Genomic DNA, 16,392 nt, shown 5'->3' with positions numbered 1-16,392 from the left:
AAATAGAAAATTCTTCAGAGCCCTTTGGAAATCTCAATATTCAAGTTTTTTAATTTTAAAATGGAACATAATGTCATAATACTAAAAAGTTAACTCTTGCACTGAATATCAAGAACATTCATCAAGTCAAGGCAATTATTAAGTCCCAATATCCTGTGACGGCATTTTCTAATGGTCAGACTTCATAGCACCAAAGAGGTAAGCCAATAGCATCTGCGGTCCACCTTTTTTCTAAATGGGCTATCTTGGGGCAGGTGTTTAGCACAGCAAGTTAAACCACCACTTGAGATACCTGTATCCTATATCAAAGTTCTTGGGTTTGAGTCCCAGCTCTACTTTCCATTTCAGTTTCCCTTTAATGCATACCCTGGGAGCAAGAAGATGGCAGCAAAGTACTTGGTTCTCTTCCACCCCCATGGGAGACCTGGATTGAGTTCTAGGCTCCTGGTTTCAGTCTGGCCTAGGCCTGAATGTTATGGGCATTTGGGAATGAAAAAGATAAAAGATTTGTATTCCTGCTTTCTGAGTAAAATCAATAAAAATATTTTTTAAATTTTTAAATAAAAATGGATATCGTAGTATTTAGTCCATACCCCTCTACTAAATGTATATATCCACCAAGATTATAAATTCAAAATTGGCTTTCCTTTGTCTTTACTTGGCCACCTCTATGCACAAAGATAATCAAAATTAAGTACTGGCCTAAAGAACTCTGTCAAAACTCAGTTTCCACCATAATCTCACTTTCTACCCAAAAACAATGTCTCACATGTTTGTGGGTTATCCACTGTGATGAATTGTTTCTTCTGTTCTTGCTTCTGCCTTGATTCTTACAAATCTAAGACATTATAGAGGCTGCATTAAATTTTTTTTTTTTTTTTTTTTTTTTTACAGGCAGAGTTAGAGAGAGAGAGAAAGGTCTTCCTTCCCTTGGTTCACCCCCCAAAATGGCCGCTATGGCTGGTGCGCTGTGATGATCTGAAGCCAGGAGCCAGGTGCTTCCTCCTGGTCTCCCATGCGGGTGCAGGGCCCAAGCACTTGGGCCATCCTCCACTGCCTTCCCAGGCCACAGCAGAGAGCTGGACTGGAAGGGGAGCAACCAGGACAGAACCGGTGCCCCAACAGGGACTAGAACCCAGGGTGCTGGTGCCACAGGCAGAGGATTAGCCTAGTGAGCCACGGTGCCGGCCTGCATTAAATGTTTTATAACTCTTTTCTTGCCATAGGAAGAATGGGAGACCCAGAAGAAGCTCCTGGCTCCTGTTTTTGGATTTGCACAGCTCCTGCCGTTGTGGCCAATTGGGGAGTGAACCAGCAGATGAAAGACCTCTCTCTTTCTCTCTCTGCCTCCTTCTCTCTCTGTGTAGCTCTTTCAAATAATATATAAATCTTTAAAAAAAAATAAAAATTAATCATTACCAATAAACCAGGCTCCCTTTCTCAGTGCAAGAAAAATACATAAGCTCTTTGTGAAACAGAATTTTCCTAACCATGTTCTATCCTATATCAAAGTCCTTCACTAACTTCACACTCTATTATAGAACACATAATTAACTTACTTTAGCTTGCAAGGCTTTAACTTCTGCTTCTAATCTTTTTCGTTCTTCAACTTCTCTATTATATTTTTCTTTTAGATCCTCATACTTGGAACCTAAACACATTGAAATACAGTTTTATTTCAATCATTAATTTCATGAAGGAATTTATAGATCAACAATAACTATGATAGTCTAGAAATGAGTATCTCAGTACACACTAAGCAGAAAAAACATTTTGGTTGAGGTAACAGATCAAAAAAACACTGATAAAATTAGTCAAATACTTACAAATACTTAGAAAGGTGGGTGTTTTGAAAACTCTGATGTTGAATTTCTCTTAAAACATACCACACAGAAGGATAAAGTAAAAAATTTAAAGGTTTCACCCAGTGGCTCAACAAAATTCAACAGATACACAAATGGATATTCAACAGATATACAAATGGATATATAATAAATGAAGTTTTTAAACATATAAATTAAGGTTAAATTCAAAGCTGAGCTCAGTTTTTTCTTTCACAGCATTAAAATCCCCATTAAAGAACTGTTTATACTAAGGGAAAAAAAAATCTTTACCACTATAATATTGACTTGGTGTAAGTGGTGTTGTAAAAATTTTTTGTGGTGTATTGCACAGATTCAGGGACACATCTGCAGACTGCACAGCTTGTTGGCTTCTTTCAAACTCAGATTTACACCTGTTAGAAAAGGACACAAGAGGCCAACAAATCAGTTAGAGCAAAGGCTACAAAACACCAATGCCATAAACTCAAAAATAATAATAAACCCCCAAAGCAAACTATATTCTAAGAATTCTTAACCATTTCATTTGCCCAAAAGACATTTAATAAGACCTGTGTGCCAGTCATACATGCAGTCAGTCCCCTGTCTTCAAAGGAACTCAGTCTAGTTAGAAAAACAGAGATACAAATCAATATTTAAAATCTTATAATGGCTATAATGAAGGTTTGTAATAACCACCATAACACCAGAGTTGCAGGGCTAGGAATATACCCAAGAAAATGTTCAATCTAATCCAAAGAAAGACACAGGAATATAAATGATCCTAAGAGTTCAGAAACACAGGAGAAAAGTGATGTCAACAGGACTTCAAAACATGAGAACACATAACACATATTTAATCATTTCAAAAACATACTTAATATGCAGATCATGAACTGTATGACATTAATATATAAAAATTAATGTAGAACATCTAGAAGAGATACAGTTGGAAATAGTTACAAGAAATGAGATCATAATATATATTATACACACACACACACACACACACAGAATATCTCTAACACTCTAGTAACTTTGGAACACCTTTTAGAATGAAACAAACCACATTAAAAGGCTCGGGGCTGGCACTGTGGTATCATAGCAGGTCAAGCCATCATCTGCAGTGCTGGCATCCCATATGGACGCCGGTTTGAGACCCGGTTGCTCCACTTCCGATTCAGCTCTCTGCTATGGCCTGGGAAAGCAGAAGATGGCCCAAGTGTTTGGGCCCCTGCACCCTCGTGGGAGACCTGGAAGAAGCTCCTGGTTCCGGATCCACACAGCTCCAGCCACTGCGGTCATCTGAGGAGTGAACCAGTGGATGAAAGACCTCTTTCTCTCTCTCTGCCTCTCCTTCTCTCTCTGTGTAACTCTGACTTTCAAATAAATAAATAAATCTTGATTTAAAAAAAAAAAAAAAAAAAAAAAAGAGAGGCCAGAGCTGTGGCGTAGAGGGTAAATCCACCACCTGCAGTGCCGGCATCCCATATGGACGCTGATTTGAGACTCAGCTGCTCCACTTCTAATCCAGCTCTCTGCTACGGCCTGGGAAAGAAGTGAAAGAAGATGCTTGAGCCCCTGCACCCACGTGGGAGTCACAGAAGAAGCTCCTGTCCTGGCTCCTGGCTTGGGATCGGCACAGCTCCGGCCACTGTGGCCAATTGGGAAGTCAACAGCGGATGGAAGACCTCTCTCTCTCTCTCTCCTCTCTCCTCTCTCTGTGTAACTCTGACTTTCCAGTAAATAAATAAATCTTTAACAAAAAGAAGGCTCAATTCTTGCAAGTCTCTAATGTCTTTAATTTTAGCTCAACAGAAGAAATTAAATAAACACCCTATTAGAAAAGCTGATGGCATGCATCCATCTCTGCCACAGACACGTTACTCAAAGTAGGGAGTGAAGAAAGTTAACTCAGTGCCCTTCATTCTACCCAGCTCCAAATTCAATCTGGGAAGCATGAGCTGAAAAAAATGAATATTCAGCAAACCACATCAACACATTCAAGCCTACAGTAGGTAATAACACTGTCCAATCAGAATGTTCTATTACTATTAAAAGTGAAATAAACCAGTAAAATTTTTTATTTTACTTGCTATTTTCAAGATATTACCATTTTAATTAAATAACACTTACTAATCAATACAAAAATCAATCTTCAGAATCTGGTTTGTCTTATATACTTAATGGCACATCTCAATTTGCACCATCCGTCACATTTCAAGTGGCCAATAACAACATTTAGCCAGTGGCTACCATATTGGATAGTGTTGGTCTAGACAACCAAAGATGTAAAAAAGTTGGTGATGGGGCTGGCGCTGTGGTATGGCAGGTAAAGCTGCTGCCTACAGTGCTGGCATCCCATATAGGCACCGGTTTAAGTCCCAGCTGCTCCACTTTCAACCAGCTCTATGGCCTGGGAAGGCAGGAGAGGATGGCCCAAGTGCTTGGGTCCCTGAACCCATGTGGGAGACCTGGAAGAAGCTCCTAGCTCCTGGCTTTGGATCAGCCTAGCTCCGGTCATTGTGGTCATTGGGGAGTGAACCTTGCTTTCTCTCTGCCTCTCTATAACTCTACCTTTCAAATAAATAAATAAATCTTTAAAATAAAAATAAATGCTGGTGTTTCTAGAAATGAATTTTGAAAAACTTTGCAAAACCAAGTATTCTTCCTCAAACTCAAGTCTTATCTCTTTTTCTCTATATTTTTATTAAATAAGTTATTTATTTTAAACATTAAACATATCCTGCTACTATTTTTACAGATCTTGCTTTTTCTTCTCCTTAGGAAAAAAAATGACAATAATGCTAACATTTAACAGTTGCTACATGTCCCCAGTACTTTGTAGATATTACTACTGAATGGCACTCAACAATGAAATACAGGAATATACACAAAAATACCCTTTTCCTAAAATGTCAAAATTTCTGCCTCCATTATTGAAACCAGTATTTCTAAAACCTGTACACAAGAATGTACTTTCCAAAGAAATAATTATCCTAGCATAGTAGAGTAAGAGGTAGGGAGCATCCCACTTCCCTAGCACCTAATGTCTATCTTTTATCCATTCAACAACTACCTGAAAGCCTACAATTGTCAGGTGCTATGGATACAGTAATGAATAAGACAAAATTCTTTTCAAGGAATTTGGATAGTAAACAACAAATAAAATAAAAAACTCAATAAAATAGAATTATCTCTAACATGTAACTTATAGACAGCCACCTTTCTACGTGGAAACAAAATGATAAAAAGATTTTTACGTTTGCACAGGAAGACAAATAAGAGTCATTTTTAAATACTTTAACTTTTTTTTTAAAGATTTATTTTATTTATTTGAAAGACAGAGTTACTTCTGAGGTAGAGACAGAGAGAGAGGTCTTGTATCTACTGATTCACTCCCTAAATGGCCGCAACAGCCAGAGCTGAGCAGATCAAAGCCAGGAGCTTCCTCTGGGTCCCTAACATGGGTGCAGAGACCCAAGCGCGTGGGCCATCTTCTACTGCTTTCCCAGGCTGTAGCAGAGAGCTGGATCGGAAGAGGAGCAGCCAGGACTAGAAACAGCACCCATATGGGATGCTGGTACCACAGGCAGAGGATTAACCTACTGTGCCACAGTGCCAGCCCCTAAATAAATTTCAAAAACAGTTTGGATATGTAGGTAGAATTAAGATTTTATAACTATTCTGGGGGGAAACTTCAAAAATTAAAGAGAATTTTCAAATTTCAAAGAGAAAATTAGTAACTTCAAGTTGAGGACGTCAGACATTTACAGTGCAGGAACCTGAGCCCACAGTGGAAGAAACTTAACTAAAAGATCCATGTTACAAGTCATCTTTCAGAAGGCACCCTCTGATTGGATGCACTGAGAAAAGCACATCATGACTTCTACAGTTTTTTACCAAAAATATGTAACCCCAACCCGACCAGTGGCTCTCAACCACAGCACTTTTGCCCTCTAGGCAATGCCTGGAGACATTTTTGATGTCATGACTTAGGGATGGAATAGATGCTGCTGGCATCCAGCAGTTACAAGCCAGGAATACTGTTTAAGTATCCTCCCATGCACAAGTCGGCCCAGTGCAAAACATTAATGAGGCTTTTGAGAAATCAGGATCTAATCAGAATGAAAAGCCATCAGTCAAATCCAAATTGTGGGCATTCTACAAAAAAACTGACCAGCAGGTCTTCAAAAATACCAAAACCACAAGACAAAGAACCACTACAGCTTAGAAGAGACTAACAAAACATTCATTAAATACAGTTTGAAATCCTCGATCAGATCCCAAAACAAAAAAAAAAAGAACATTATTGGTAAAAACAGTGAAATTCTAAAAAAAAGTCTATAATTTAGTCAATAATAATGAATCAACATTATTTCTTGGTTTAATAATTGTACTTTAAGATGTTAATAATTAGAATTTAGGTGAAGAATATTCAAGAACTCTATGCTTGCAACTTTTCTGTAAGTCAGAAGTTATTTCAAAATAGTGTTTTCTTAAATTTGTGAGTATGCATTTTTGGACACAACAATGGAGCGATCTGCTGAAGTACTTTTAGCTGTCATCACTCCTTGTTATCTTAACAAAGCTCCACCATTAGAACAAGATATGATTTAGAAAATAGCAGTGTTTAGGTCCCATTAAATTTATCTTAATTAACCTTTTTAAATGGTTGGGGGCTCTTCTAATTGGAAAGTAGTAATAAGAAACTTCATTGCTTAAATATGGCAACAGGCAAATTGATTTCATAATGCTTAAAATAGAAGATGGGGCTCTTACACAAGGATCTCAGCAAGAACCTCCTCTTGAATTCACTGTTCTCCTTTTCTAGCTCAGATTCCATGGACCACTACTTACTTCAAACTCTCTCTTCCCAAAGTTCTCAATTATTCCTGTACTCTATCTATCCTATGATCTTGGTGAAAAGCAACACTAAATCAACTCATTTGTTCACTTGCTCAGCATTTTACTTTACAGATGCTAAAGGAGGGGCAGGGGAGGGGAGGGAGATATCACACAACCCTACAGATTGGTCTGCTGTAAATTCCTTGCCTCCAACCTCAGCTGGGCCCATTTTGCTCCTCAATCCTTTACTAATTCCCTGGCTCTCCCTCTCATTTTCTACAAAAGCTTTGCTACTCAGGGAAAACTGGAGCCATCAGTATATACCACGTTTTCACTTCCTTCCATCTTTTCAGTAACCGCTGTTTATAGTTTTGTTATTATTTATTATTGGATCACTCAGTAACTAACATAGTGTCTGGAACATGGAACAGCTTAACACACACATATTGAATGAATAAATAAATGAATAAGCAAGTAACCAGTTGATGAATTTATATGAGATTGAGCCATGGACTAATATAACTGAATCACTGTTTATTCCAACAGTCAGGGGACATGAGAAAGACAAAAAAAAATTGCAACGTACAATAATCATATGGGTAAAGAAAAAGATAAACATATCTGATGAAAACTTATGAGTACCAACAACATCCATATTAATACCATTCTCCAAAATTACCTTTTAAGTTCCTGTTCCAGTTTTTCTATTTGTTTTTTGCTTGAATTCAGTTGTCCTTCTTGGAAATTTACTTGTGATTCCTTGACTTGAAGGTCATGAGAAATCTTCTGCTTAGTTTTCTCCAGGTTTTCACATATTTCTATCAACCTTTGATTTTCCCTTTTCAGGTTTGTGCCCTCAGTTTTTTCATTCTCAACCTAATGGAAATCATTCAGAAGGAAATAGGTCCTGATTCTGTGAACTTACCAGTATTATTTGCAAATCTGACTCTAATACTAACTACTAATTTTCTGAAATATAGTTGAAATAAACCAGATGTCAATGTTAGGTGACCACACTTAAATTCTTTTGATGGAAAGGCTCCACAAAGTCATGCATTACATTGTCTTTAGACAGGGCTCTACATACCCATCTCAGAAAAGAATTTAATATCATTTCAAGAATGAAAGGGGCCAGCGCTATGGCGCAGCAGGTTACGCCCTGGCCTGAAGCGCCAGCATCTCATATGGGCGCCGGTTCTAGTCCCGGCTGCTCCTCTTCCGATTCAGCTCTCTGCTATGGCCTGGGAAAACAGTAGAAGATGGCCCAAGTCCTTGGGCCCCTACACCCACATGGAAGACCCAGAAGAAGCTCCTGGCCCAGCCCTAACTGTTGGGGCCATTTGTGGAGTACACCAAAAGATGGAAGATCTCTCTCTTCCTTTGAAATAAATAAAAATAAATAAAAAGGCCAATGCAGACCCTAGGAGGTAGTAGTGATGGCTCAAGGATTAGGGTTCCTGCCATCCAGGTAAGAGACCTGGATTGAGTTCCCAGTTCCTGGCTTTAGGCCCAGCCATGGCAAGCATTTAGGGAGTAAACCAACAGATGGGAGCATTCTGTCTCTCCCTCCTTCTACCTCTTTACCTTTCAAATAAAAATGTTTAAGTAAATAAATTAACTCTATAAACCTCACTTAGCAATTTATTTACAAGTTTGGTTGCTACAGCTAGCTATTCTAAAGAAAAAGATAATCCTCCCATACACAAAGTCATTTTAGAAGCACACTGTATCACTACTTTGTTGGCTAATACAGAGGCAAGAAAGTAATGCCTTTTAGATTTTCATGTACTAGCCCCAAAGAGAAGAGTTTGGGAATACCAAGGCAGTGAGCCTCCTCTCAGAAAGTGGTGTCCATTTGAACTGCAAAATGCAGTCCCCAGATTTGGAGCCCAAGACATTGGGCCTTGACCCTGAACAAAAAGCCATTGCTAATTAATGGTTCCAAATGGAACTGAAATTCAGTAACCCAATGTATTAGCAAGTAGACAGAAATGAGAATTAGGAAAGAAGATGGAAACAAGTAGGCAATTAAAACAAAAATGACACAAAAGAGAGGGGAGAGTACAATCTGAAGATAGCAAGATCATTTTTCTCTAACTATAAAGACAAATAATCCAAAAATGAGTGAAGAGTGTTAAGTACAAGAGCATCAGTTATGAGTGAGCAGATGCAATCAGCAGCAAATATTTCCACAGTACCTTCTGTTTTTGCTTCTGCAGTGCAGCCTCCAGAGTTTCAAGCTGAAACTGCCTTTGCTGTTTCTCTTTCTTCAGTTTGTCCAACTGTCCTTCAAGCTCTTGAATTTTCTGAAGAGCTCTTGTAGGTAGGCCTTCCTTCCATTCTTCCAAAGCCCAGCTCATTTTATTGTCTTTTCTTTATTATTTTAACATTTGTAAAGAAACTGAAAATAATAACCAGACTGTTGGTCCTACTACAATAGGAAACGTAAAGTCTCACAGACTAATGAATGAGTTAACCTAACCATTGCTAAAAACCAAGTTTCAAAATATCATTTCTTTTTTTTGTTTGTTTAAAGATTTATTTATTTACTTGAAATGCAGAGTTACAGAGAGAGAGAGAGGTCTTCCATCTACTGGTTCACTCCCTAGATGACTGCAACAGCTGGAGTTGCACCAATCTGCAGCCACGAGCTTCTTCCGGGTCTCCCACTCAGGTGCAGGGGTCCAAGGACTTTGGCCATCTTCTACTGCTTTCCCAAGCCATAGCAGAAAGTTGGATCGGAAGTGGAGCAGCTTGGACTCAATCAGCACCCATATGCGATGCTGGCACTGCAGGCGGCAGCTTTACTCGCTATGCCACAGCGCTGGCCCCAAAAATATTACATTTCAAGAAAATAAAGTGGAATAGGTACTTTAGGGTTAAGTCACTGGGAGTACCAGTTCAAGTCATGGCTCTTCAGCTTCCAATCCAGCATCCTGCTAATGCATCCTAGGGTACACCAAATGATGGCTCAAGTGTTTGGGTATCTGTTACCCAAGTGGGAAACCCTCGTGAAGTTCCTGGCTGCTGGTTTCAGCCTGATCCAGTCCTAGCTGTTGAAGGCCTTTGAGGAATGAACCAGAGGATGGAAGTGCTCTCTCTCTCTTGCTATCTTTTTCAGGCTTTCAAGTAGATGAAAATAAAACAAACATTTTTCTTAAAAAAAGAGAGAGACATGTTTCTATCTTCTCTATCCTCTGAAAGGTAACTACCAGTAACTCTAATCATGAAGAATGTAATATACTTATTTGATTTCCCCTGTGGTTTTTTTTTTCCCCTCTGTTTTGGCTTCTTACAACTTTAACTACTCAAGTTTTTCTTCTTTCATTACATAAAACATGGATATTTTTGCTTTTAGCTTTTCAAGTAAAATAGGTACAGAAAACAAAAAAGATGCATGACAAGGCACTTTGCAAATCCTCTTTGTTCCAGCTTCACATCATTAATTATCATTCATATTTTGTCCCTTTCCCCCCTAAAAAATCTCCTCGGAGACTTGTGTAGGGACATCACTCCCTGCATTCCATGCCAGTTCCTCACAGCAACAAGAATCCCCATCCCCTTCCAATGAATGCATGCATGAGCAAAGAATGAAGGCCATTATTACTACCGAAATCATTCTAAACAGTGGCAAAATCAAGCCCTGGACAGACATGAAGCAGAAACAGGTAAACAGCCTTAGTGATTGAAAGGATTCAATTCCCAGCAGTCACTTAGAAGCTGTGTGACTCCACACGTTACTTATCTGCTCTGTGCCTTAACTGCTTCATTTCTAAAATACTAATAAAATATTTCCTAAAACATTTTAAATAATAGCTCCTGGTGACCTTTCTACAAGTGTTAGCAATTCTATTTGTAACTGAAAACACCTTTGGTTGTTTCAGCCTATGTTACAAGTAGCCACCTCCTTCCCAAACACATCTTAAGATAATTAAAATCAACTGCAAGTAAAGGATAACAATCATTCTTTACCTTGGCCTTTTTAACATAAATGAAAGAAAAACCATCCCTTTTTCCAATTAGTCTGACAACAAAGTTGAAAATACACGCTTTACTAAAAATAGTAAACATTTTTAAAAATAGTAAAATTTTTAAAAATTACGAGGGAGAAGCAAAGCCTTAGAAAACATAAATTAGATATGCAGCCAGTTCTTTATTGGGGAGGGGGAGCTGTTGGGGCAGTCTCAGTTATGGAAAGACACTATCTTAAACCCCACTCCTATTTAACCAAAAAATAAATAAAAAATAAAAAAAATTCCACCTCTCGACTAACAAAGGACAGGAGACCCTGTCTTAATAGCCAACATCTATTTCGCTTATTTGTTCAGGATGGGAATACAGTACCCCAGAGGCACACAGTTACACTTCCTTAAACAATTCAGCCAGACACTCAAAGCCTTTTATGAAGACGTCAGAGCACAAGTATAAAAAGAGCAACTTTTCACTGATGATAGAAATGAGGGAAATAAACTGAGGCCAGACTGGCAAGGCCAATGCTCTTCCATTCCACAGCTAGAACATACTCGTCTATTTAAAGCAATTGCCAGACCCAAGCTAAGTATGATTGAGGCAGACTTGGACTCCTTCGGGATCCGCGGAACTGGGGGGGGGGGGGGGGGGGTGTTGCTGCTGAAGAGAAGCTCTGGACATGAAGGTTCCTGCAAGGGGGATTTGAAGGGCCCGTATCTTTTCCAGAAAATGCTCTCTCTACCCAAATATGTGGACAGTCTTCACGCCCGAACCACCTAATCCCTCCAAAGTCCCCAAGGCAACTCTAGTGAGACCCACCCGCCCCACGGCTGCAGGTCTTCGTGCCCCTCTTTTATCAGAACTCAGCAGCCCCCCCCCCCCAAAAAAAAAAAAAGAAAGAAAGAAAGAAAGAAAGAAAAAACCCGTCTCCTCTTCTAGACCTGGTTCCTCGCCGAAAACCAGTCGTGTTCTGTATTTTGGGGGCCTGAACACATAGCAGAGCCTGGCACGCAGGCGCGCCCAAATACACGGGAAAGGGGCGACAAAGAAGCCAGGAGGGCAGAAATGCTCTCGTGACGACCAACGCGCACGCCGCCCGGCCCCAAAACCCAGGCTCGCCTCTCCTAGATGCCACAAAGGCCCCGACCCGGAGGAGAAAACTGCTCCCCCCGGAGCGCGAATCCGCGACCGAGCGCGGCGGGCCCCGAGCAGAGAGGCACCGAGAGCCCGGCGCGCCTCAGCCGCCGCCTCTTCTCCGGTCCTGTCAGGAGGGAGGGGTCCGGCCGCCGCACCTGCAGGGGCCGAGAGGGCGAGCCCGGGGGCGTCCCCGCCCGGTACGCGCGCACAGAAAGCCAGCGGCTCCGCTACGCCCCCAGGTCGGAGCCGGAACCCAGGCGGGACGCTCACCTTTCCACCGGGGAAGGCAAAACTGCCGCCGAAAGTCCGATTCTGCCACAGCCTCCACAGGGTAAGAGCGCAGCGTCCAGTTCAAACCGCCCGCTTCCGGTCCCGACCCCCACGCCTATTGGGTGCTGTAAGCAGCTGTGGGCCAATCCGCTTCCGCGCCCTCAGAATGCCTCCTCGGATTGGTCCTTTCGGAGGGATTTGAAAAAAACGAATCCTCGCTACGGGAGGAGCCTGCGCCGCGTGAAGGTGCGTTTTTGTTGTTGCGGAAAAACGGAGACCACGAGCTTCCGCAGACGCCGGAGGCCCTCAGAACCGCTATTTCCGACAAAAGCCAGGGAATGGGCGGGCTGATTAGGAGGGCGTGGCTCCTCACCTCCGGCCTGCGGCGTTTGCCGTCTGGTTTTCGCGCTCAGACTGCACCTGTGTACCTATTTGTATGTTAAATTTAGGCTGCTGATACTAAGTGCTATGCTTGCTGGCCCTGCATTCTTAGTCCAGTGTCAGTCTGTAACCACTCCTCGACACTATTATTCCCACAGTATTTACAAGTTAACGGAGGTTTGGGGCCGGCAGGCCGACGATGTTAGGCCGGCGCGTACAACGCTGGCCCGGGGTTCGAGCCCCAGCTGCTGCACTTTCCATCCAAGCTCCCTGCTAACGCTCCTGGGAAAGCAGGCAAAGATGGCCCAAGTCCTGGGGTCCCTGCTACCCACTTGGGAGACCTGGATGAAGTCCTGGCTCCTGGCTTCTGCCTGCCAGCCCTGGCCGTTGCGGCCATTTGGGGAGTGATCCAGCAGGTGAAAGATTCTCTCTCTCTCTCTCTCCTTCTCTCTCTGTAACTCTACCTTTCAAAGAAATAAATCTTTAAAAAAACAAAAAGTTAACGGAGTCACCCAGAAGCTCAGTGATTTGAAACTGATTCTAGCTCCGCTGACCATATTTTTGAAGAGCTGCAACATGTGTTAATTGGGATTCTGGGCGAGGACCTTGCGGCAGACCCAACTCTTCAGAAGAGTGTCTTAAAACCTCGATGTAACTGCTACTAGTTTTGTATGTAAGAGGAGACTTCAAAAAGTTCATGGCAGGATGGATTCAAAAGATAAGATTATTTTGCTGCAAAAAAATTTTTTTTTAATCCACATGTGGTTTTTTCATAGTATATATTTTCCGGGAACTTTTTGAAGGCACCTCCTATTTTGCGTACTTATTTTATTTTCCTATTCCACTTAAAATAAGCTGCTGAAGGCAGGAATTCTGAAGACAGCGAATTGCTAAATTAATACATCTTCGACGCTATTGTCCTCAATAGGCTCCAAATTTTCCATACTCCTCTCTTTACTGTTCATTAGACTATTTCTGTAGCATGACTGCTCCTCTCCTTTCGTTGAACTTTGGTTAATCTTTCAACGCACAATTCAAATGGCACTGTCTTCATTACACCTCTCTAATTCTCACCCACCCCTTAGAAACAGGTATTTCTTAGGTCTTTCCTCTAAATTTTTGACCTCTAATGCTCTTTCTCCCAATTTCAAAATTTCTCTAATCTCCTCTAAGCACTATCTCTTCATTCTCTTTCTCAGAGGACAACTTTACCTGATGGTTCACAGAAATATAAGACTTGTAACAGGAACATCTTCAGTTTCCTGCCACCCAAATCTGCAAACTTGGCAAAATCTATACCCATGTCTCCCATGCATTTTTCCCGTTACAACCAAGGGAAACCTATTTCTGACACTTACTAAGGCTGAATAATTGCTGTGTTCTGGGGCTTGCAAACAATAATCATTAACTGTTTCTACTCCCCTAGGTCTTCCTATTAGCACTTAAATTGTACAAATCTTACCCTTTAAGAAAATACTTTCTTGGGGCCAGCGATGTGGCTTAGCAGGTTAAATCGCGCAGTGCCTGCATCCCATATGAGTGCTGGTTCGTGTCCCTGCTGTTCCACTACTGACCCAGCTCTCTGCTGGTGTTCCTGGACAAACAGTGGATAATGGTTCAAGTGCTTGGGTCCCTGCCATCCACATGGGAGACCTGGATGAAGTTCCTGGCTCCTGGATTTGGGCTCATCTAGCCCCTGCCATTACTACCATTTGGGGAGTGGATCAGCGCATGGAAGAGCTCTGTTTCTTCCTCTCTCTGTTACTCTGCCTTTCAAATAAGTAAATCTTTTTACAGGAGAAAACACTTTCTCAATCCCACATTCACATTCAGTGATCTTTGTATCTCTCTCCTCACATTCTATTTCCTTTTTAGACTTATATCACCATACTCCTTTTAACCGATTATTTTCTCAAATAAAATGATGAAAGTTTTTTCTATAAATGAAAGCTGCCTCTATTTCTGAATCACAAAGACAATATAACCTAGTGTTTTAAGTAGCACTTGCTTTTATTATTTTGGATTTCTTTTTCAGCTATTGGAGGACAACATATTTTATAACTGTACCTATGTCTATTAAATTGTGAGATTATCTGTCTCACTATCATGTCAATTCCATGCCCCATCTGAGTGCTGGTGGTTGTTATTTTAGTTTGTTTGGGTTTGGTTTAGAACCAACACTTGTTAGTGTTAGATGGAATATGTTTTTCCATCTTTTTTGCAACATTTCTGTATTTATATGATTTAAATGCTTCTTTTTTAAACAGCACAGATTTTTGTTTATTCTGAAAATACACATATTTTTAAAAACTGTACTGAAAGGTAACTTGCATAAAATAAAATAGACGCATTTAGGTACATAGTGCTATGAATTTTGATATGTGTGAGTGTATGTGAGTAGATCTCTGTAGCCACTACCAAAATTGAAATAGAAGGGCTGGTACTGTGGCACAGCAGATTAAGCTGTCATCTGCAGTGCTGGCATCCCATATAGGCATTGGTTCAAATCCCAGCTGCTCCACTTCTGATCCATCCCCTGCTAATGTCCCTGGGAAAGCAGCAGAAGACAGCCCAGGTCTTCTCCTGCACCCACATGGGAGACCTGGAAGAAGCTCCTAGCTTGGGCCTGGCCCTGCCCTGGCTGTTGCAGCCATTTGGGGAGTGAACCAGGGGGTGGAAGATCTCTCTGTCTCTCCTCTCTCTGTAACTTTGAATTTCAAATAAATAAATAAATATTTTAAAAATCAGAATAGAAACATTGCTTGAGACCAAAGACTTTCCTGTGCCCCTTCCTATATAATATACTCACCCCCACAACCTCCAGACCCAGGCAACCCAGACTGATTTGTTTGCTGTCACTGTGCATTACATTTGCATTTTTCTGGAGTTTAATGTAACTGAAGTTACACAGTGTATACACTTTTGCATCCACCTCTTTCACTCAGCATGTTTTAGAGGTTCACCTTTCTTATACATAACAATGTTTATTTTTCAGTTTCTTAGTAATATTTCTTTGCATGGATGTGCAATTGCCCATTCCACTCACTTGTTGTTTGATGACTGGGTTGTTTCCAGTTTGGGACAATTATGAACAAAGCATCTGTGGACTTCGGTTTAGATAGACAAAGGTTTTCATTTCTCTTGGGGAACCTATAACTGTAAAATTACTGTGTCTGATAATGTTTATTTTTTTTTTTACTTTTTTTTTTTTTTTTTTTTTTGACAGGAAGAGTAGACTGAGAGAGACAGAGAGAAAGGTCTTCCTTTTGCCGTTGGCTCACCCCCCAATGGCCGCTGCGGCCGGCGCACTGCGGCCAGTGCACCGCGCTGATCCAAAGCCAGGAGCCAGGTGTTTCTCCTGGTCTCCCACGTGGGTGCAGGGCCCAAGCACTTGGGCCATCCTCCACTGCACTCCCGGGCCACAGCAGAGAGCTGGACTGGAAGAGGAGCAACCAGGACAGAATCTGGCACCCTGACCAGGACTAGAACCTGGTGTGCCGGAGCCGCAGGCAGAGGATTAGCCTATTGAGCCGCGGCACTGGCCAATGTTTATTTTTAAGAAGTGTCCAAAATGTTTTCCAGCTGGTAATATATATTTCCATAATACATTAGTGTCTGGGTGATCCACATCCTTGCCAACACTTGGAGTTGTCAGTCTCTAATTTATATCACTCTAATTAGTGTGAGTGTTTTCACACTATTAATTTTATTGCTCTGAATACTAATGATGTTGAGCAGCATTAGATGTGCTTATTAGGGGCCGGCACTGTGGCGCAGTGGGTTAATGCCCTGGCCTGAAGTGCTGGCATCCCATATGGGCGCCGGTTTGAGACCTGGCTGCTCCACTTCTGATCCAGCTCTTTGCTGTGGCCTGCGAAAGCAGCAGAAGATGGGCCAAGTCCTTGGGCTCCCTGCACCCGCATAGGAGACCTGGAAGAAGCTCCTGGCTCCTGGCTTCAGATAGGCG

The 16,392-nt window shown here is 41.4% G+C and overlaps 1 protein-coding gene across 2 annotated transcripts in view; it reads right to left on the bottom strand.

The window, feature by feature from the left end:
- CENPF (centromere protein F) overlaps window positions 1-12,314 on the bottom strand; it is a 61,400-nt gene extending 49,086 nt beyond the window's left edge. For both annotated transcript variants that reach the window (XM_051820555.2, XM_051820556.2), the window contains exons 1-5: window positions 12,045-12,314; window positions 8,867-9,069; window positions 7,348-7,544; window positions 2,115-2,236; window positions 1,560-1,651 (exon numbers count right to left, since the gene is read on the bottom strand). In XM_051820555.2, coding sequence (XP_051676515.1) covers window positions 1,560-1,651; window positions 2,115-2,236; window positions 7,348-7,544; window positions 8,867-9,028 — 573 coding nt within the window. In that variant the 5' untranslated portion in view covers window positions 9,029-9,069; window positions 12,045-12,314. The remainder of the gene's footprint in view (window positions 1-1,559; window positions 1,652-2,114; window positions 2,237-7,347; window positions 7,545-8,866; window positions 9,070-12,044) is intronic.
- Between the last annotated feature and the right edge of the window lie 4,078 nt (window positions 12,315-16,392).

The sequence above is a fragment of the Oryctolagus cuniculus genome, chromosome 13 (genome assembly GCF_964237555.1).
Source record: "Oryctolagus cuniculus chromosome 13, mOryCun1.1, whole genome shotgun sequence".
In the NCBI taxonomy this organism is placed as follows: Eukaryota; Metazoa; Chordata; class Mammalia; order Lagomorpha; family Leporidae; genus Oryctolagus; species Oryctolagus cuniculus.
Note: the sequence above shows the minus strand (reverse complement) of the source record. Positions and strands in the feature narration are given on the sequence as shown.